This window comes from Lontra canadensis, unplaced genomic scaffold, assembly GCF_010015895.1.
Source record: "Lontra canadensis isolate GAN:19392208 unplaced genomic scaffold, GSC_riverotter_1.0 scaffold28, whole genome shotgun sequence".
Classification (NCBI taxonomy): Eukaryota; Metazoa; Chordata; class Mammalia; order Carnivora; family Mustelidae; genus Lontra; species Lontra canadensis.
The window spans coordinates 4531097-4554839 of NW_022631022.1; the positions used below are offsets into that span (position 1 = coordinate 4531097).

The window sequence follows — 23743 nt, forward strand, 5'->3', positions numbered from 1 at the left end:
TCAATAGCAACCTATTTACTCAACACATTCAATTACTCCTCTGCCCACTCAGAAGTTCCTGTCTACTTCTCCATGTTGATCTGGATTCTATCCTTGCTTCGAGGCCCAGAAGTTCTAATGAGGCACTCTACTGGCCCAGCACAAAAGTTCTTACTCCCTTTTCTGAAGTCCTATTAACACCTACTAATTAAACAGTCACGGACCCTGCCTCCTTAGCGCAGTAGGCAGCGGGTGAGTCTCATAAACAGTCACGGCATACATCCCATGTTATCCTGTGCCTATGGTGTTTGTTATTTATTTTGGCTCTAAACTCACAAAACAATGTGATCATTATTCATTTAAAGACTGTAGAACTGGGATGCCTGGGTGGCTCATTGGGTTAAGCCTCTGCCTTTGGCTCAGGTCATGGTCTCAGGGTCCTGGGATCGAGCCCCGCATGAGGATCTCTGCTCAGCGGGGAGCCTGCTTCCTCCTCTTTCTCTCTGCCTACTTGTGATCTCTGTCTGCCAAATTAATAAATAAATTAAAGTCTTTAAAAAAAAAAAAAAGACAGTAGAACTAATCTTACTGGTTAGTAATAGATCATGGGTCCTGCAGGAACCGTAACTTATTCTTCTTGATATCTCTATGTTACTTGCTGCTGTACTCCATGTCCTTGCCAGATGCTTTAGAAATGTTTGTGGATAATGATAATTGTGAGGCACAACACAATGAAAAGCTTTTACCAGTAGGAAAGGTCAATTAAATACAATTTAATTTAATACGATTAAAGAGATATTTGTTAGGAACCTCGGATATCCAAGGCAACTTAAAAGTGTGGAGGGGCGCCTGGGCAGCTCTGTCGGTTAAGCACTGGATCTCAGCTCAGGTGTTAACCTCAGGGTCCTCAGAGTCATGTGTTCCAGCCTCACATTGAGACCAGCATGGAGCCTACTTAAGAAGAAAAGAAAGTGTGGAGGACATGGTTCTTGCCTTCAAGAAGCTCTGAATCTAAAAGGCAGGTTTAAAACAGCTGCAGGTTTAAAACAGCTATGAAGATGATGAGCAAAAACATGGAAGGATGTAGCTATTATACTATAATACAGTTATTGCAATTATTGCTATTATCATCCCACCTGTTGTACCTAATAAGTAGGTATTTCAAAAGCGAACATTGGGGGAGAAATTTCCAAACCAAGGAAAAAGCAGAGACATCGGCATGAAGCAAAAAGAAAAGAAAAATAAGAATTTTTTAGGGAAGAGGTGAGTCTAAATAAAATAAGAGGTGGGGAGACAGCGTGATCTGAAGGAAGGAAATAGATTTGAGATATAACAAATGGGAAGTATATCTACAACTCTAGAATCTATGAAAGAAGTAATACAAATAAAAAAAAAGAAGTAATACAAATAGCTAATCAACACATTTTTAGAATGTTCAGAATTACCACCATACAACCAAAGCAAAGAAATGTGAATTAAAATTCTGATGAAATAAATACTATTTTTCATGTGTCAGAAGGGCAAATATTTTTTTTAAATGTTGAGAAAGGGATGGGGAAATTAGCATCTTGCTATCAGGTTATAGCTGACAGGTCATAAAGTATGCATAATATAAGGTACGGTTTGAGATACTGTCCAATTTCACTTCTAAAAGGCTGTGCCACTTTTAATTGAACATAAAAATAATTTTATTATTATAAAGGGAATTCATAACTGGAAAATAAAAATTAATGGGAAAAAATTAAAAATTCTTAAACCCATCACCCCAAAATATTTTTTTTCTTTTTATCTAAGTATCAAGTATGTAATTGGTGAGAATGAATATTTATTTTGAAGTTAGTGGTAGAATTTCTTTTATGGAGAGAATAACCTTTGCTTAGGAAACTTCTATGATGGATTTTCCAGATCTTAAAAAGAAGGCCAAGGATTGGACCTTGTGGCAAGCATTACTGTGTTTACCAATACCTACTTGTGTGTGTGTTTGAGAGAGACAGTGGGGGAGCACAGAGAAAGAAAGAGAAAGAGGGGGCAAGGGAAAGAGAGGAAAGGAAGGGAAGGAAGGAGGGAAGGAAGACAGACACCCATTCCATTTGCAAAACAGAAAGCAGAGAGTGAGATCTTTTCTTTTCAGTGCTATGCTGGAGCCAATACCATATCTCTGAACTCCACATTCAGTAACTTCATGTTGGTAACTTGAAATTGGCCATGATGGAAATTTTTTCATTAAACTTTATTTTTTTAGAGCAGTTTTAAGTTCATAGGAAAACTGAACAGAAGGTTTACACATTTCTCATATACTCTTTGCCGCCATACATCCATAGTTTCCCCATGATCAACCATTCCTCACTTAAGTGGTACATTTGTTAAAATTAAGCAGCCTACACTGACACATCATTATCACCCAAAATCCATACTTTACATTAGGGTTTACTCTTAGCATTGAGGCTGTACCATTTTAATAGTCCCATCCACAGTAAAAGAGCATCTTGATTTTCCTACATTCACAGATTATGCAATATTTTATATATATATATATGTATTTTTTATTTCAGCCAATTTAATGATGTATTATGTTTTAAAATTTGCATTTCCCTTTTAACTAGTTGAGCATTTTATATTTTTCTTTTTTTAAAAAAATTTTTACTTATTTGATAGAGAGAGAAAGCGAGAGAAGGAACACAAGCAGGGAGAGTGGGAGATGGAAAAGCAGGCCTCCCACAGAGCAGGGAGCCAGATGCTGGGCTCCATTCCAGGACCTCAGGATCATGACCTGAGCCGAAGGCAGACACAATGACTGAGCCACGCAGGCACCCCTAGTTGAGCATTTTTTTTTTTTTTTAATGTCTATAGGCTATTTGCTTCACCTGTAAATCGTCCTTAACCTTTGCTCATTTTTCTACTGGATTGTTTTCTATGTTTCTTCTAATTTACAGGAAGTCTTTATATAGATATTCCTCTTTTGACTTAAAAATGTTTACAGTATTCTCTCAGTTTGGTAGAATTTTTTTACTTTATTAAAAGTATCTTGGGGCACCTGGGTGGCTCAGTTGGTTAAGTGGCCGCCTTCATCTTAGGTCATGATCTCAGGGTTCTGGGATTGAGCCCCAGGTCGAGCTCTCTGCTCAGGGCAAGTCTGCTTCTCCCTCTCCCCCTCTGCCTCCCTTTATTTCTTTCTAATCTTTTTATCTCTTCTACATTTAACTATTTAGTCAAACTTATTATCGCAGTATGGTTAGAGGTACAGAGCTAATGTAGATTTTTTCCAAGTCGGTGCCCAATCATCCCATCATATATTTAACCCTTTTCTTACTATTTAGAAATGCTACCTGGTTCAGGGGCACCCAGGTGGCTCAGTCAGTTAAGCGTCCGACTCTTGATTTTGGCTTTGGTCATGATCTCAGGGTGGTGGGATGGAGCTCCATGTCAGGCTCTGTGTTCAGCAGGGGATTTGCCTGAGATTCTCTCCCTCTTCCTGTCCCTCTGCCCCTACCCTGACTTGTGCACATGCGTGCGCTCTCTCTAATAAATAAATATTTTTTCTTTCTTTCTTTTTTTTTTTTTTAAGAAAGGAGAAACGCTAACTGTTTCAATTACTAATTTATACATGTGTGGACACAAGCACACATAATTCAAGATTGTTTCTGGATTCCTTTACATTTCATTGATCTTCTCCATGCCCAAACTGTATCTCATTGTTTTAAAAAGTTTATCAAACTACAGCAATTTTCTAGAAGACAAGTTCCCCTCACTGTTCATTTTCAAAATTGTCTTAGCTACTCTTTTTTTTTTTTTAAGATTTTATTTATTTATGAGAGAGAGAGATCACAAGTAGGCAGAGAGACAGGCAGAGAGAGAGCGGGTGGGGAAGCAAGCTCCCGGCTGAGCAGAGAGCCCAATGCGGGGCTCGATCCCAAGACCCAGGGCAGGACCGAAGGCAGAGGCCCTAACCCCCTGGGCCACCCAGGCGCCCCTGTCTTAGCTACTCTTACAATGATTCCAAATGAATACATAAGTTTTTTTTTTAAGATTTTATTTATTTATTTGACAGAGAGGATCACAAGTAGAGAGGCAGGCAGAGAGAGAGGGGGAAGCAGGCTCCCTGCTGAGCAGAGAGAACCCGATTCGGGGCTCGATCCCAGGACCCTGAGACCATGACCTGAGCCGAAGGCAGAGGCTTTAACCCACTGATCCACCCAGGTGCCCCAATACATAAGTATTTTTAAAGATTTATTTATTTATTTATTTGACAGACAGAGATCACAAGTAGGAAGAGAGGCAGGCAGAGAGAGAGGAAGGGAAGCAGGCTCCCTGCTGAGCAGAAAGCCCAATGCGGGGTTCGATCCCAGGACCCCGGGATCATGACCTGAGCCGAAGGCAGAGGCTTTAACCCACTGAGCAACCCAGGTGCCCTGCAAATGAATATATTATTTTTAAAATCAACAAAAATAGAGGCATCTGGGTGGCTCAGTCATTTAAGCATCTACCTTCGGTTCAGGTCATGATCCCAGGGTCCTGGGATTGAGCCCCATGTCAGGCTCCCTGCTCAGTAGGGGAGTCTGCTTCTCCCTCTCCTTCCATCCCTGCCCTTGCTCACGCTCGCTCTCTCTCTTCTCTCGAATAAATAAAATCTTTTAAAAAATAAAATAAAATAAACAAATAACAAATCCATGACAGGGGGAAAGTCCTCTACAGTCAAACTGCCCCCTCCCAAACCCTTTCTGGTGCTGCCCACTTACCTGCTGTGATACTCTGCTAGTGGATTTTCATCCTCCACGATCTTCCTGCCTGCAAAGTCAATGGTGATTTTCTTAGAGAGCCGAGACATATGTCGAAATTCTCTCAGCTCTTCCTCTCGCTTTTGCAGAGTCTCCCGCTCAATTTTAGACAACCACTGGTTAGAATCACTGGCAAAGTAATCTGACTCATCATCAATGACTTGGGTCCTTCGAATGCTAAGGAGGTAAAAAACAGAACACATGTCAACTGGGTCACCTATTGATAAAACAGGGACTTGATATCCTGAGATTATTACCTCAAATATTGATGCCCAAAAAAGTTCCAAAATCAGGTCAAACTCTGCTTGGTTCCCAGCTTCTGCATATATCTTATCCCCATTGCAGTCTCAGCACAGCTCCTGAAACTAATCTCACTCTCAGGCAGAAAAAGACACAGCATATAACCCATTATCCTTCTGCCATTTTTTTTTTTAAACTGGTCCAGCCATAACTGAGCTTCCACCAGGTTTTGCTACATCTGAATTCATGTCTCGGCAGCTTACTCAATATCCTAGCCCCTCTACTACTGGGACCTAGTCTATTCTTGCTAGGCCCAACTGCTGTCCTTTCCCTTAGAAACTAAGGAGTGCTATCCTGGACTGTTTAAGTCCTATGGCTTACTTTTTTTTTTTTTTAAAGATTTTATTTATTTATTTGACAGACAGAGATCACAAGTAGGCAGAGAGAGAGAGGGGGAAGCAGACTCCCCGCTGAGCAGAGAGGCAGATGCGGTGCTCGATCCCAGGACCCTGGGATCATGACCTGAGCCAAAGGCAGGAGCTTTAATCCACTGAGCCACCCAGGTGCCCCATTATGGCTTACTCTTAGGACATCCTATCACTCTACTACTATAAGCCAGTTTCTACCCACTGCCCCCCAAAACCTATTTCTAGTCCCTCACTAAAACACTGGTCAAATTCTAAGATATGGCCTCAGGCCTATTCCTAAGATCATACTGACAAAGAAACTGAGAACTAGAAGGAATTTTGATGACTCAACACTCTCATTCTATAGATAATGAGCCTGGGGCTCAAAGAAGTTAAGTGACTACTCAGAATGAATAAATCCAGTCACAACTGACTTTGTGCATAATATACAAAGTGACATAATACACACAGCGATGCCTGTGATATACACAGGCATAGGGAAATACTGAATTTAGATTCATATATCGATTTCAATTTTTTAGGACGCAGCTGGAATTCTACAAGTTTTAAAGTAGACTGAGACGGGGAGGTTTCAGAGGGCTCAGGAGAAAACTGGTCCTACATGTGAACCTAAATAATGAAAATGGTACCTGGAACACATGAGAAAAGGGGGCATTAGCAGGGAGAGACCCCTTTCTAGTTCCATTTACCTAGAAATGTACTCCATTGCCAATTCTATTTCTTTTTTTTTTTTTTTAAGATTTTATTTATTGATTTGAGAGAGAGACAGTGAGAGAGAGCATGAGCAAGGAGAAGGTCAGAGAGAGAAGCAGACTCCCTGCGGAGCCGGGAGCCCGATGCGGGACTCGATCCCAGGACTCCAGGATCATGACCTGAGCCAAAGGCAGCCGTCCAACCAACTGAGCCACCCAGGCGTCCCACCAATTCTATTTCTAATGATAGAATTTTATTGAGTAGGGACAGAAGTGATACTTAAATGATTAAGAGTAAATATGAGTTAAAAACCTTTGCGATGAGGGCACCTGGCTGGCTCAGTGGGTTGAGCCTCTGCCTTCAGCTCAGGTCATGATATCAGGGCCCTGGGATGGAGTCCAGCATCAGGCTCTCTGCTCAGCAGGGAGCCTGCTCCGCCACCACCCCCCACTCCGCCTCTCAGCCTACTTGTGATCTCTCTCTGTCAAATAAGTAAATAAAATCTTGAAACAAACAAACAAACAAACAAAAAAAAACCTTTGTGATGGGCTTACTTAAGAAATAGCTTTCCAAGATATATCTCAGATTTACAGCAAATGGTTTGGAAGGAGGAAGCGTGTCTAACTAAAGGATTATAATGCCTGGAATAGACTCCCAGGTTAGGTACAATAAGTAAAAGATTCAGGGTTCTCCAAGGACCCTCATAGATTCTCACACAGCCATTTGAAAAATGAGTGTATAAGTCCTATTTAAACAATTTTACCACTGGCTCTGAATACATATTTTGTTCAAAAGAAGAAAAATGTGTAAGAAATAAAAAATAGAATTAACAAATCAATAAAACTGTCTCCTAAACAAAAGTTGATGGGCTAAATGACAAATGTGTAGGAGTGTAAAAGCCAATTTAGGGACATTTTAATATAGTGATCATTAAGTCAGAAAACAAATTGAGCATCAAAGGGAGGTAGGGTAAATCATGCCTCTCCAGGATATGCCACTACCTACACTCTTCCAGAGGCAATTTCTTACAGCAGTCTACACAGGGTAAGCACTCTAACATACGCCGACTGGCTACAAGTCGAACAACTGGGGAATTCTGTCAACCCAAATCAACTTTCTGGGGGTATACCAGCATCTGCCAAAAATTAAAAAAAATGTTACAGGGTAAGATCCTCTTGGTGGGAGCCTATCTCATTCAAACATGAATTCAAAAACAAGATGTAGGCCATGTTATGCAGCAGAACTCTTCTTTTACTGTGAATCTTTCATATTCCACCCTAGAAATGTACCAAGTGGCAGAATAAATGTTTTAATGGCCAGAATTTGTAGACCAGTCTATTGCTTAGGATTTGTTATTCAAACCATATCATACCTAGTTCTGTCAAATTCTAACAGTTTGTCTTTGTGCTTAATGGCCTTCTCCAGACCAGACTTAATTCGCAATTCTTGATGAGGAAGAAGGTCCTTGGTAGAGATGTCCACTTTTCCAGAATTCTCTGTCCCTGAAATTCAATAAGGAAACCAAATGGTGTCAGCCTATAATATATTATATTAGTTGTATCACTGGGCAGCAAAAAAACAAAGAATCAGAAGATCTGGCTCTGCTCCAGATGGCTGACAGTCTTAACTTCAATGAAAAACAAATACACAGGCCAAGCTTTACTTATCAAGCATCAAGCATGGCTTGAAATCGAATCAGTTCTCAGTATATAATAGGATCTCTTTCTTCCCATATGGAAGTTTGGATCACTAAGGGTACCAAACTGTTACACAATATAAAAATGCATTATAAATGAAAAGCTGACTATAATCTTTAAACATACTTTCACATAGCAAAACTAAAAACTAAATGATGGAAGACAGGAGTAGAAATTGCAGGAAAGGGATAGAAATGAATGCTGAAAACTCATCAGATGCTAAGCCACTTAATATATTACATTATTTAATTTTCCCAGTAACTGTATAAGACAATTTATATTATGTGTACAGAAAAAGAAACTGAAGTTCAGAGACACTAATAAACTTATTGAGTCACTCAGGTAGAAATTAGAAGATGGAAACAAAATTTAAACTTAGGTCTAATGAGCCCAAATTTATTCGTTGGCCCATGTGTCATCTCCTGTGTGACAGCAAACCAAAAGTCTATATATCCCAGAAAAGAGAGCCATCAATTATGATAAAACCAAGACCTAAGATGTGTTAGGAAAATGAGGCTATATAAAGGTTGACCTTTCTCTTTATTCAAACTCCAGGACTGTTCAAAGTCTTGTCAAAACTCTCTTTTAAGGTTAGAGATTCTTGAGTTCTGAATATAAGAAAAACACTTAGAACTACCTTTTCTTATAATAATGACCTTAAAGCAATCCTAACTGAAAAGGTATGGCGACATATTCAACTTCTTTAATAAAAATTTTTTTAAAAAGATTTTATTTAGGAGAGGAGTCAAGATGGCAAGATGGCGAGGGAGTAGCAGACTGAGATGACATCAGGTCGCAGGAGTTCAGTTAGATAGTTATCAAACCATTCCGAACACCTACAAATCCAACAGGAGATTGAAGAGAAGAAGAGCAGCAATTCCAGAAACAGAAAATTGACCACTTTCTGAAAGAAAATTTTTCTTACATTAAATTATTTTGGTATAGATAAAAAATACTTCTATTTATTCATTTGAGAGAAAGAGAGACATAGAGAGCACAAGCAGGGGGAGAGGCAGAGGGAGAGGGAGAAGCAGGCTCCCAGCTGAGCCAGAAGCCCAACATGGGGCTCCATCCCAGAACCCAGAGATCATGACTCGAGCTGAAGCAGACACCCATCTATCCGAGCCACCCAGGTACTCCTTCGAGAAAAAAATTTTAAGTATAGAGATAAAAATATTTGAAATACCAAAGTTCAATAGTGACAGGTTTTAGTCACTATACAGTTACAGATGGGTATATTTTGGCAAAGTAACATGGCAAATACGTTTTAAGTGTCAAAAATGATCATATTAGGGGCGCCTGGGTGACTCAGTGGTTTAAGCCTCTGCCTTCGCCTCAGGTCATGATCTCAGGGTCCTGGGATTGAGCCCCACATTGGGCTCTCTGCTCAGCAGGGATCCTGCTTCCACCTCTCTCTCTCTGCCTGCCTCTCTGCCTACTTGTGATCCCTCTCTCTGTCAAATAAATAAACAAAATCTTTTTAAAAAATGATCAAATTAAAGACAAATACCATATGATTTCACTAATATGTGGTATCTAAAAAAGAAAACAAACAAAAGCAGAAATAGACCCATAAATACAGAGAAAAACTGGTGGTTGCCAGAGAGGAGAGAGTGGAGAGATGGGCAAAAATGGATGAAGGGGAGTGGGAGGTAGAGGCTTCCAGGTATGGAATGATTTAAGTCACAGGGATAAAAGCTACAGGATAGGGAATATAGTCAATGGTGGTTTTGTTTTTATTTTTTTTATTTTTATTTTTTTGTTTTTATTTTGTTTTTGTTTTTATTTTATTTTTTTTTTAAAGATTTTATTTATTTATTTGACAGCAGCTTAACCCACTGAGCCACCCAGGCACCCTTGTTTTTATTTTTTTTAAAGATTCTGTTTATTTGACAGAGAGAACATGAGTGGGATGAGGGACAGATGAGGAAGCAGACTCCCTGCCGAGCATGGAGCCCAATGCAGGACTCAGTCCCAGAAGTCTGGGATCATGACCTGAGCCAAAGGCACATGCCCAAACAACTAAGATACCAGGGGCCCCTAGTCAATGGTAAATATTTTAATAGCATCATATGGTGACAGATGGTAGTAACTATACTAGTGGTGAGCACCTCATAACACACACAACTGTCAGTCACTATGTTGTATACCTCAAACATTATATTGCATGTCAATTATACTTCTATTTTTAAAATCATATTCTTAAAAAATTCTGAAAAAAAAATTTTTTTAAAGATTGTATTTATTTATTTGACAGACAGAGATCACAAGTAGGCAGGGAGATAGAGAGGAGGAAGTAGACTCCCCGCTAAGCAGAGAGCCCGATGCGGGGCTTGATCCAAGGACCCTGGGATCATGACCTGAGCCGAAGGCAGAGGCTTTAAATCACTGAGCCACCCAGGTGCCCCTTAAAATTTTTTTTTAATTTTAATTTTTGAAAAAATTTTTAAGAGAGGGAGAGAGGGGTAAGAGGCAGAGGGAGAGTGAGAATCTTAAGCAGGCTCCATGTCCAATGCAGAGCCTGTTGCAGGGCTCAGTCTCACAAACCTGGGATCATGACATGAGCCAAAATCAAGAATTAGACAACTAACAGATTGAGCCACCCAGGTATCCCTAAAGAATCATATTCTTTGTGGGGTCTTGCTGGCTCAGTCAGTGAAACATGCAACTCCTGATCTCAGGGTTGTGAGTTCAAGCCTCATGTAGGGTGTAGAGACTACTTAAAAAAAAAAAAAAATCATGGGCACCTCGGTTGCTTAGTGGGTTAAGCCTCTGCCTTCAGCTTAGGTCATGATCTCAGGGTCCTGGGACAGAGCCCCGAATCAGGCTCTCTGCTCAGCAGGGAGCCTGCTTCCCCACCCGCTCTCTCTCTGCCTGCCTCTCTGCCTACTTGTAATCTCTCTCTCTCTCTCTCTGTGTCAAATAAATAAAATCTTTAAAAAAAAAAAGAAACTAATTATAAACTACTAATTGAAAAAAAGGAAAACATAAAATTCTATATACATTATGATCACTACTTTATCATACCAATCAATCTTTATTTTAAAAAAAATGGGGGAACCTAAGTGGCTCAGTCAGTAAAGTGACTGACTCTTGATTTCAGCTCAGGTCATGATCTCAGAGTACTGGGATCAAGCCCCGCATTGGGTTTCATGCTCAAGGGGGAGTCTGCTTGAGATTCTCTCTCCCTCTCACTGTCCTCCCCACCCACAGCTTGTGTGTGTGAGCTCTCTCTAAAATAAGTAAATCTTTAAAAAAAAAAAAATTAACTAAAGCAAAAACAAAAATTGCATAGATGTAAATTTAAAAATAAAATCTTGGGGCGCCTAGGTGGCTCAGTCAGTTAAGCACCTGTCTTCCACTGTAGTCATGATCTCAGGGTTCTGGGATCAAGCTCCACATGCAGCTCCTCCCTCTTCCTCTGCCCCTCCACCCACTCCTGCTCTTTCTTTCTCAAATAAATAAAATCTCTAAAACAAATAAATAAGTATGTAAAATTTTACAAAATTAAAAAATATATATTTTTTTAAGTTTTTAATTTAAGTAATCTCTACACCCAACATGGGGCTCAAACTCACAACCCTGAGGTCAAGAGTCGCATGCTCCACCAAATGAATGAGCCAGGTGTCCAGTCCTGAACTATTTTTATTATGTGTTTTACAACTATAGAAGACTTAGAAAAGAGCTGGAAAAAAAAAAAGTAGACTTCTGTATAACTTTCAGTTAGCTTCCCTTAATGTTAATACCTTATCTTACATAACTATAGTATATTTATCCAAAGAAATTAACATTAGTACAATACTATTAACTAAATTACAGTCTTTATTTGGATGCCAACGTTTTTGCCATTAATGTTATTTTCCTGCTCTGGAATCAAATTCAGAATCCCACATTGTAGTTAGCTGTCATGACTCCTCATTGTCCTCTAATTTGTGACAATTCTTCAGCCTTTCCTGGTTTTTCATGACCTTGCAAACCTTCTATTCTTAAACTTTCATCCAACAATTTTAGTATCCATTAGTGGATCTTGCCCATGGCAATTACTACTACTGTGGTATTCTAAATGGTGATTTTCTATAACCCTCATTCATTCATGGTAATAACTGGAATTCTTCTATAATAAAGAGCTGTCTCTTCTCTCCCATTTATTAACTTATTTATTTAATTCAAGACACTTTGGGTATAACCCAATATTATTAGTAGTAGTTTTTTGCTCAATGTTAGGTGATTTTAATAACTTAAAAAAAAATGATTGTAGAATAAATGAGTGAAAAAACTGCATCTTGCATACCAGGATACAAGAAAGAAACAATCAGATACAACAAAATGTATCCACCACCACCATGATCCAATGGAAAGATTGCAGCCTACCTGACATTAACTTCTTCAGCAGTTTCTGGCTCTTATTAGAGTCACGCTGTAAAATATCCTGTTCTTCACGAGTACATACCTATAAAGTAATAAGAACAAGACACATGATCCTAGTTACATTAATTTTGTTTGCTTGATATCCTAAAATGTAACCTCAAATTATACATTAGATATGGCAATAAAATAATGAGACTGTTGATGGTTTTGTTATCCAAACACACCAGAAATATACATATCCAAATGAGTTTGCCCTTGTCTCTTCCCACTTCTCCCTTCTTTTATGAACAACAGAAAAAACTTACCTCACTGGAAGTGCCCCTGAATGATTTGTTAAAAAAAAGGAAAAAAAATCTAACCTACTTTCAAAGGACAAAGATTTGCTATCACTGAGAATGTTGGGAAAAAACATGTAAGACTTTTTTTTAAAAGACTTCCAGTTCTAAGAATAAAATCCAAGTCTTATGAAAGAAGATAAGCAGATGTCTTATTAGAAAGAACCAGAAAGAGGCGCCTGAGTGGCTCAGTTGTTAAGTGTGCCTTCAGCTCAGGTCACCATACCAGAGTCCTGGGATTGAACGCTGCATTGGGCGGGCTCCCTGCTTGAAGGGAAGCCTGCTTCTCCCTCTCCCACTCCCCTCGCTTGTGTTCCCTCTCTGACTGTACCTCTCTCTGTCAAATAAAGAAATAAAATCTTTTAAAAAAAGAAAGAAAGAGGGGCGCCTGGGTGGCTCAGTGGGTTAAGCCTCTGCCTTCAGCTCAGGTCATGATCCCAGGGTCCTGGGATCGAGCCCCGCATCAGGCTCTCTGCTCCGCAGGGAGCCTGTCTCCCCCTCTCTCTCTCTGCCTGCCTCTCTGCCTACTTGTGATCTCTGTCTGTCAAATAAATAAAATCTTTAAAAAAAATAAAATAAAATAAAATAATAAAAAGAAAGAAAGAAAGAAAGAACCAGAAAAAGCAAATTACAGTGCTACCAGTGAAAGCTAGTCTAATTTTTACACTTTTATAATACATATATTTCATTTCTTTGTCTTTGAATATTACCTACTTATAAAATAATGAATATATTAAGCAAAGAAAAAGTTCTGTTTATTATAAAATCACTGCAACGATAAGAAGTGAGGCAAAAAAGGAGTTATTTAAAAACAATTTCATACTGAATTTATAAAGCTGCAAGACTTCAAGGCCAATTTGCTTTACATTGCTCCATGTCTTGAATTGAAGGATGCAAGGGATCTAGCGGAAAACATTGAAATTGGCTGTAAGTTGCCTCAGTTGCACACGAAGTTTTTGCCAGTAGCTATAGGGAATTTCTATATATAGAAAATCCCATATAAGAAGATATTTACTGCTGTTTTATGAATTTTTTTGTTTTATGAATATTTTTGATGGAAGACACTACATTTTTTAGGCGATCCACTATCAGCTTATTTTTTTAGTATACTGAACAATTAAAGGACCCATCAGAGAAGAAAAAACAAAGCAATATAAAATGGATGTCATCACTGATATCTAAAGCCACTGCTTCTGCCAGCCTTCTCAACTGGAGGAATAAGTTTTCTAGACAACTCATTAGGGTGTTTGTAAGACAGTTACTACTGCTACATTCTTGAGGTCATTCTCTCAGACAATGAAGGTGAAAAGGAGGTATCCTGGAAACAGAAGCTATAATAACCTGAGAATTATGTTACAGTACAAGACTTGGAGTCAACAATGTATATACTCAAAACTCTTCTCACTAATAGGCCTCAGTACTAAGACATAACCTTGGGTTTTTGACTAATTAAGTTCCTGCTACTAGAGTTTACTGGACATTGGAGGGAAAAAATTTCCTAAGAAAGAGAGAAATTACTAGGGATGTGAATGTCCCTACATATTCAACCAAAGGACAGTAAAATAAAATATAAAAGAAACAATTTACCAGAGTACCGCAGAAAAAGCAGGGGCCAGAGCCCTCCTGTTCACAGACGATGCGCCCACAGATCAGACAGTTATTGATCAGCTTGTGCTTCTGGCCCAGGCAATCACATGGATGGCGACCAGGGATCAGGACTGCAAGCCTGTCCTGTCCCTCTTTTGTGTATAAACTGACAAACTTTGTCTTCTTCTTTAAGGAGTTGCTGTTCTCTTGTGCCTAATTGTACAAAGATATCAGAAATAACATCAAATAATTAATGGTAAGAAGAGAAAAACCTCAGTTCAGTTCAATGACAACTTATACACTGCCTAGGAACCATGACAGAAGGAAAGGAATGGGAGAAATACAAATTAAGCGTTATCATCAAGGGTCTGAAGAAAGGTTAGATTCTAGAAAAACTAGCTGATATGCCTTGCCTCTTCTGCCAGTAGCCTTCAATCCTCTATTACAGCTGGTGGAAGGCAAATGTAGCAGTAAAAGCTATTTATGTGGCATATTTAAGCATAGCTAAAGTAGAGATCATAGCTAAAGTAGAAACAAAAATGCCCTTCAAAATAGATAATACTCAAATATCTTTAAATATGATCAATAAAATAAGAAAAATCAGGCACCTGGGTGGCTCAGCGGGTTAAGCCTCTACTTTCGGCTCAGGTCATGATCTCAGGGTCCTGGGATGGAGCCTTGCATCAGGCTCTCTGCTCAGCAGGGAGTCTGCTCTCTGCCTACTTGTGATCTTTCCCTCTTTGTCAAATAAATAAATAAAATCTTTAAAAAAATAAAATAAAATAAGAAAACTCAAGAAAGGGGTATGTAGGTGGCTCAGCTGGTTAAGCATCCGACTTTTGATTTCAGCTTAGGTCATGATCTCAGTAAGTGAGATGGAGCCCTGAGCTGGGCTCACTGCACAGCACGGCGTCTGCTTGAGATTCTCTCTCTCCCCTTTGTCTCTGCCCCTTCCCCTGCTCATACCCTTACTCGCTCTCTCTCTAAATAAATAAATCTTTAAAAAAAAAACAACAAGAAAAAAATTAGCTCCATAAGAAAAAGATGACACAATAGAAAAATGGGCAAACGATCTAAACAGGAACTTCATAAAAGAAAATATACAACTGGTCACGAGACACATGAAAAGATGCTTAATGACTTTGCTACTCATCATGGTAATGCAAAATAAAAACCAAACTGCAATACAAATGGCTAAATCGAAAAAGACAGAAAATACAAAGTGCTGGCAAGGATACAGGAAGAACAATTAAAGCTTTCATACACTGTTGGGGAGTATACACTGCTACCTACTAAAGCTGAACATATGTATAGCTTGTGATCCAGCAATTCAGTTCTCAGATATACACGCAACAGAAATGTGCAAAAATGTTCACCAAAGACATGTACAAGAATGTTCACTGCAGCACTAGAATTGAAAACTATCCAAATGTTCAACAGATTGATGTATTCACTTAACAGAATCCTCTGTAGGAATGAGAATGAAAAAGTATAGCTATATAAAACAATATGGATAATTCTTTTTTTTTTTTAAGATTTTATTTATTTATTTGAGAGAGAGAGAGAGAAAGAGCATGAGAGGGCAGAGGGTCAGAGGGAGAGGCAGACTTCCACTGACAGGGAGCCCAACTTGGGACTTGATCCTCGGACTCCAGGATCATGACCTGAGCCAAAGGCAGTCGCATAACCAACCAACCATAGGTGCCCAATATGGATAATTCTTATAAACCATTTAATTCAAAGAAGCCAGACACTAAAGAGTACACACTATTTAGCTCCATTTACACAAAACTCATGAGTAGGCAAAACTAACCTATGGTACTGAAAGTCAGGAAAGTGTTTTCCCTTGGGAGGGATGTCATTTTGGGGCAAAATGGGGGTCCTCTAGAGGAATAGAAATATTTTGATTCTGGGACGCCTGGGTGGCTCAGTTGGTTAAGCAGCTGCCTTCGGCTCAGGTCATGATCCCAGCGTCCTGGGATCGAGTCCCACATCGGGCTCCTTGCTCTGCAGGGAGCCTGCTTCTCCCTCTGCCTCTGCCTGCCATTCTGTCTGCCTGTGTTCGCTCTCTCGCTCTCTCTCTTTCTCATAAATAAATAAAATCTTTAAAAAAAAAAAAAAAAAAAGAAATATTTTGATTCTGGATATAGAGGAATGGTCAGTTTGTGAAAATACATCTATTCACTTCTGTATATATGTTATAAAATAAAAAGTTTAAAAACAGAACTGTATTTATCAGCCTCTGTCTTAGTCCATTCAAGCTGTTATAATATAATATCACAGTAAACAACAGAAATTTATTTCTCACAGTTTTAAAGGCTGGAAGTCTAAGATCAGAGTGCCAGCATGGTTGGTGACCCTCTTACAGGTCAAAGGAATGATTTCTTCTAGATCATTGTATCATGACACAATAAAAGGGACTAGGGAGCTCTGTGGGATCTCTTTTACAATAGTAATCCCAGGAACGCCTGGATGGCTCAATTGGTTAAGCATCTGCCTTCAGTTCAGGTCATGATCTCAGGGCCCTAGGATTGAGTCTTGCTCAGTGGGGAGCCTGCTGCTCCCTCTGCCTGCTGCTCCCCCTGCTTGTGCTCTCTCTCTCTCTGGCAAATAAATTTTTTAAAAATATTAAAAAAAAAAAAAAGAATACTAATCCCATTCATGAGGGCTACTCGTTCATGACATAAGAATGTCCTAAAGGCCCCACTTCCTAATACAATCACACTAGCTTTTAACATATAAATTTGGGTGGGAGGGGGCACCTGGGTGGCTCAGTGGATTAAGCCTCTGCCTTCGGCTTGGGTCATGATCCCAGGGTCCTGGGATGGAGCCCAGCATCGCTCTCTGCTCGGCGGGGGGCCTGCTTCCCCCTCTCACTCTGCTTGCTGCTCTACCTATTTGTGATTTCTCTGTCAAATAAATAAATAAAATCTTTAAAAAAACTTTTTTGGGTGGGAGGACATAAATATCCAGATATCTGTATATCCAAATAATTGCATAGATGCCTCTTGCTTTCCCTTTTCAGAGAAGAAAAATCTTTTTTTTTTTTTTTAAGATTTTATTTATTTGTCAGAGGAAGAGACAGAAAGAGCACAAGTTGGGGGAGTGGCAGGCAGAAGCAGGCTCTCTGCTGCAGAGAGCCTGATGTGGGACTTGATCCCAGGACTGGGATCATGACCTGAGCCAAAGGCAGATGCTTAACCGACTGAGCCACCCAGGCATCCCCAGAGAGGAAAAATCTTAAGAGTTCTAATGGATGGGAAAATTACTACAAGGAATAGAAAAATACTTTGCTAAGTATAAAGAAAGGTGACATGCCCTAATGTCCAAAGCCAAGAGTTGAGATATAGGGATAATTTAAGTCAATCTAGGTAAAAATTAAAATCTAAGAAAGTGCTAAAGATTTTATCCAATCTAGCACACTGCCATTTTTTCAAACTAGTCAATCATATCTTTGGCTGTCAGTGATGGTGGTGAGGAGACTAAAATCTCTAAACAGAAACTTGTACTTGACTCTCATTAAATTATCCAGTAACATTAAAGTAAGGTATTTGAAGGCTGTGCTTTGATGAGTTCTCATATACATACAGGAAATGAGTATACATTGAGAAATGCAGTAGAGAAGGAAAGAATAAGACAAGCAAGAAAATTCATAGTATATTACCACACTGCTTAAAACCATTTACTGGCTTCCCACTGTGCTGAGAATAGAAATCCAAGCTACTTATAATGCCCTATAAAGCTTTAGATACAGCCTCCAGGTGCTCTCCAACCTCATGTACATATCACTCTTGCTCTGTTCACTATGCGCCAGCCTCAGGCTTCTGTTAGTTCCCAGAACACCTGTCTCCACTTCCCCTTTGCACTTGTCATTCCCTCTATCTGAACTGTTCCTAGCCCATCTCTTTATATACTGGTTCCTTCTCAGTGTTCAGTTCTTAGCTATAATTTCACTCCCTCAGAGAGGCTTTCCCTGAATGTCCTATATAAAGTAGCTCCCTTCCTACCAACTACTGCCTATCACACTGCCCTTTGTACTTTTTTCATGGCAGTTTTCACAATCTATAATTACTTTTAAAAATTGGCTTTTTAAAAAAGATTTTATTCAAAACCAAATAAAGATTTTATTCATTTTACATAGAGGGAGAGAGCTAGCACAAGCAGAGGGAGAAGCAGGATCCCCGCCGAGCAGGTAGCCCAATGCAGGGCTCAACCCCAGGATCCCATGATCATGACCTGAGGAGAAGGCAGACACTCAACCAACTGAGCCACCCAGGCGCCCCTTGACTGTCTTTTCTATCTTTCCTTTGAACCACTAAGATATAATCTAGGAGAGCATGGGAACCTAATATGGTTTTTTTACTGCCATTATTCTTGACATATAGTAGACATGCAATAGAATTTTCTGAATAACCAAATGAACTGTCTATAGAAGTTGAAGACACATTTACCTACAGGTCCATAAGTGGAACTATAAGTACACAGCTTGATCATTTTTCATGATTCCAGGTCTATGAATTTGCTCATTTACTAAAATGTATTTGTAACCCCCAAATCAATACACCAGGTACTTTCACAATCATTTGTGGACATGCACAGGGTGGCAAACAGTCTGATCTTCCAAATGCATAGATCTCCCACTAAAAGGCTAACCAGGCAGTAATCTGCCTTCTCATTTCAGCTCTCATACTGTAAACAAAAGTCTTATTTTTAGTCTACTTAGTGCCACTTTTTTACATTTTTGCACTTTTTGTTCATGATCTCAGTATTTAAAATGGCCCTATGCATAGTGCTTAAGTGTCGCCTAGTATTCCTAAGCTCAAGAAGGCTGTACCTATGGGGTACCTGGATGACTCAGTGGGTTAAGCCTCTGCCTTCGGCTCAGGTCATGATCCCAGGTTCCTGGGATCGAGCCCTGAATCGAGCCCCGCATGGGGCTCCTTGCTCAGCAGGGAGCCTGTTTCCCCCTCTCTCTCTGCCTGCCTCTCTGGTCACTACTGATCTCTCTCTCTCTGTCAAATAAATAAATAAAATCTTAAAAAAAAAAAAAAGGCTGTACCTTACATAGGAAACAGGTGTTAGATAAGTTTTTTCAGGCATAAGTTACAGTGCTGTTGGCTGTGAGTTCAATGTTAATAAATCAGTAATACATATTAGATAAAGTGTCTTTAGGGTGCCTAGGGGGCTCAGTCATTAAGCTTCTGCCTTTAGCTCAGGTCATGCTCCCAGGGTCCTGGGATAGAGTCCTACATCGGGCTCCCTGCTCAACAGGAAGCCTGCTTCTCCCTTTCCCATTCCCCTCTGCTTGTGTTCCCTCTCTCGCTGTGTTTCTGTCTGTCAAATAAATAAATAAAATCTTTAAAAAATAAAACAAAACAAAAAAATAAAGTGTCTTTAAAGTACTGGGGCGCCTGGTGGCTCAGTGGATTAAAGCTCCTGTCTTCCGCTCAGGTCATGATCTCAGGGTCCTGGGATCAAACCCCGCATAGGGCTCTCTGCTCAGCGGAGAGCCTGCTTCCCTCTCTCTGCCTGCCTCTCTGCCTACTTGTGATCTCTGTCTGTCAAATATATACATAAAATCTTTAAAAAAATAAACAGAAGTACACATAAAATAAGGTTAAGTACTGAATGTTTTATAGAAATGTCATGACCAGATGCTCACAGAAACCTAACCCTGTATTTCCCCTAAGAGTAATGGTTGAGGGCACCTGGGTGGGTCACTCAGTTAAGCATATGCCTTTGGCTCACATCATGATCCTGGGATCCTGGGATCGAGTGCCAAATCACACTCCCTGCTCATCGGGGAGTTTGCTTCTCCCTCTCCCTCTGCCTCTCTCTCTCCTACTAGGCTTACCCTCTCTCTCTCTCTCAAATAAACAAAATCTTAAAAAAAAAAAAAAAGAGTAATGGTTCAGTATTCACTAATTCAGTGTACACTGCAGTGCTAATAAGAAATTACTACATAGGGGATAAACCGTTTTTTTCAAAATCATTTTCCAAGTTTGCTTAATGAGTAGAAAATACTTAAAAACAAAATATAGACTTGGAAACAGGTTGTTGAAGGGTAAGCTGCTCTTAAAGCATTAAGAGATATAAAATTAAATGTTAAGGGACGCCTGGGTGGCTCAGTTGGTTAAGCGGCTGCCTTCGGCTCAGGTCATGATCCCAGCGTCCTGGGATCAAGTCCCACATCGGGCTCCTTGCTTGGCAGGGAGCCTGCTTCTCCCTCTGCCTCTGCCTGCCACTCTGTCTGCCTGTGCTCACTCTCACTTCTCTCTCTATGACAAATAAATAAATAAAATCTTAAAAAAAAAAAAGAAATTAAATGTTAAGTCAGTATTAATTAGTTCCCTACCCAAGCCTGGGAACTTAAGAGTGAACCATGCTTTTATTTTCCTTCATGAAACCTACTTAACAAGCAAGCATCAAGGCACCTTATTCATTAAGATCCATTACTAAAAACAGTGAAATACTCTGTTAAGCTAAGACTGGCATCTACTGCACTAAAAAACTAGGTTGTATGGGGCACCTGGGTGGCTCAGTGGGTTAAGCCTCTGCCTTCAGCTCAGGTCATGATCTCAGGGTCCTGGGATTGAGCCCCGCATTGGGCTCTCTGCTCGGCGGGGAGCCTGCTTTCCCCTCTCTCTCTGCCTGCCTCTCTGCCTACTTGTGATCTCTCTCTCTCTGTCAAATAAATAAATAAAATCTTAAAAAAAAAAAACCTAGGGGGGCGCCTGGGTGGCTCAGTGGGTTAAAGCCTCTGCCTTCGGCTCAGGTCATGATCCCAGGGTCCTGGGATCGAGCCCCGCATCGGGCTCTCTACTCAGCGGAGAGCCTGCTTCCACCTCTCTCTCTCTGCCTGCCTCTCTGCCTACTTGTGATCTCTGTCTTTCAAATAAATAAATAAAATCTTTAAAAAAAAAAACAAAAAAAAAAACCTAGGTTGTAGCATAATATTACATAGTTAATGGAGGCTTTAATGTGGATTGGTAAATGAGTGAGTTGACCAAACAGATTAGAGCAACATAGGACTGGATGGATGAAAGACTAAATTGTTACAAAAAAGGGGTGCCTGGGTGGCTCAGGGGGTTGGGCCTCTGCCTTCGGCTCAGGTCATGGTCTCAGGATCCTGGGATGGAGCCCTGCATCCAGCTCTCTGCTCAGCGGGGAGCCTGCTTCCTCCTCTCTCTCTGCCTGCCTCTCTGCCTACTTGTGATCTCTCTGTCAAATAAATAAATGAAATCTTTAAAAAAAAAAAAGTTTAAAAAAAGAGCTTTAAATTATTACAAAAAAGAAATTTCAAAAAGAATTAGAATATTAAATTTTAAAATATTTATCAATAGCTTCAAAATATTTAAAAACTAAACTAAAAGTTCTGAAAAAGTATCCTTAGGAAATTGACTCAAAGGAGAAAACATAGATAATAGTTCTCACGTTGTTTTCAACAACTTTCTCTACTGGATGCTAAAATTTAATTTATTAAAGTTCATTATCGGGGTCATCTGGGTGGCTCAGTCAATTAAGCAACCAACCCTTGATTTCTGCTCAGATCATGACCTCAGCGTTGTGAGACTGAGTCCTGCCTCAGCCTCACACTCAGTGGGGAGTCTGCTTGAGATTCTCTCTCCCTCTGCCACTCCCCCCAACCCACACTCTCCTCTCTAAAATAAATAAATAAACCTTTAAAAAATTCCATTGTTGTATTTTATGTTATTATTTCATGATTATTTTACTTATCTTTAAAGATTTATTTTAAAGAGAGAGTGTGCACGTGCAAGAGCACACATGCACAGGAGCTGGGAGAGGGGGCAGAAGGAGACAAACTGAAGCAGATTCAGTGCTGAGCACAAAGCCCAACACAAGGTTCAATCTCACACACAGAGATCATAACCTGAGACAAAACCAAGAGTCAGGGGCTCCACTAAGTGAGCCACCCAGATGCCCCCACAATTATTCTTAAAAAAAATGAAATAAGGGTTTAAAATTTTTATCCATTATTTGAGGCAATTGGCTGGCTCAATGGAGCATGTGACTCTTGGTCTTACGGTAAAGAGTTCAAGCCCCAGGTTGGATATGGAGCTTACGTAAAAGAAAAAAAATGTTATCTGTGATTTGATCACTCTGGCCAGAAAATATTCTCTTTATGTTCCCATTATACTTTTACCCCCTTAAGATTCTATGTACTTGCAGTCACCACTTGTAAAATATACATTCACACATACCTATGTAATACATCTTCTACTTTAAAAACAAGTAATTTCACTGATAAGAGTAACAGGAAAATCACTCAAAATAATGTTCAGATGAATCATAAACCTAAATGTGAAAATTGTAACTTTTAAACTATTAGAGGAAAATTTAGAAAAATATATTTTTTCACTTTGGGATGGGAAAAATGCCATAAGGCTTAAATAAGCTATAAAAAGCATAAAACAAAGAAAAAGATCAATACATATAACTACATTAAAATTGAAAATTCCTGGGCACATGGGTGGCTCAGTTGGTTAAGCAACTGCCTTCAGCTTAGGTCATGATCCTGGAGTCCCAGGATGGAGCCCTGCATTGGGTACCCTGCTCAGTAGGGAGTCTGCTTCTCCCTCCTACCCTCCCCACTCTCATGCTCTCGGTCTCTCATGCTCTCTCTCTCAAATAAATAAATAAAATCTTAAAAAAAAAATTAAAATTCCTGTGAGTCAAAAAATAACACAAACGAAAAAATACAGACTAGTAGAGATCTACAACATATATAATAAAAAAGTAACACAGAATAAAGAATTGCTATAAATCAATTTGAAAAAGACTTTCAACTCAGCAGAAAAGCAGATCAAGAAGAAGTAGGGGCACCTGGGTGGCTTAGTCATTAAGTGTCTGCCTTTGGCTAAGGTCACAATCTCAGGGTCCTGGGATTGAGCCCCACATCAGGCTCCTTGCTCAGCGGGAAGCCTGCTTCTCCCTCTCCCACTCCCCCTGCTTGTATTCCCTTTCTTGCTGTCTCTCTCTCTGTCAAATAAATAAATAAAAAATCTTAAAAAAAAAAAAAAAGAATATGAAGAAGTAGGTCATGATAATCCAAAAGGCTAAAAAAATGGAAACCAAAAACAAGTCAACAAACTCTCCAAAACGACACACTCTCAATTTAGAATTCATGTGTATGCAAAGTAAAATGAAATACCATTTCTTACACTTAAAACAGGCAAAACTTGGGACGTCTGGCTGTCTTAGTCTGTAGAGCATGCGACTCTTGATCTTGGGATTGTAAATTCAAACCCCACATTGGTGTAGAGATTATTTTTTTTTAAGTTAAATAAAATAAATAAAAAATAAAAACAAAATAAGAATTTTTTTTAAAGGGCAAAACTTTAAAGGCTTCACATTATGTATTGGCAAAGAAGAAGAAAAGAGAAATCACTTACCTTGATGGAAGGAGGTTAAAATTGGTACAATTACTTTAGAAATTAATTTGGTAGTTTCAGTAAAAGAAAAATTAAGAAAGCCTATAACCCAGCAATTCAAATAACAGGTAAATACATCCTAAAGAAACTCTTAAGTGTACCTGAAGGAAATATGTATAAGAATGTCCAATGCAGGGGTGCCTGGGTGGTAAGCACATGGGTCTTCATTATATTAGTCATTATTCTTTC

The 23743-nt window shown here is 39.4% G+C and overlaps 1 protein-coding gene across 4 annotated transcripts in view; it reads right to left on the reverse strand.

Moving 5' to 3' along the window:
- Positions 1-23743, reverse strand: part of TRIP4 (thyroid hormone receptor interactor 4) — a 67263-nt gene that overhangs the window by 35162 nt on the left and 8358 nt on the right. For all 4 annotated transcript variants that reach the window (XR_004383546.1, XM_032864723.1, XM_032864725.1 and 1 more), the window contains exons 4-7: positions 14103-14315; positions 12184-12262; positions 7488-7617; positions 4716-4931 (exon numbers count right to left, since the gene is read on the reverse strand). Coding sequence is in view for 3 of the 4 variants with exons in the window: in XM_032864723.1 (XP_032720614.1) it covers positions 4716-4931; positions 7488-7617; positions 12184-12262; positions 14103-14315 (638 nt within the window). In the remaining variant the exon portion in view is untranslated. The remainder of the gene's footprint in view (positions 1-4715; positions 4932-7487; positions 7618-12183; positions 12263-14102; positions 14316-23743) is intronic.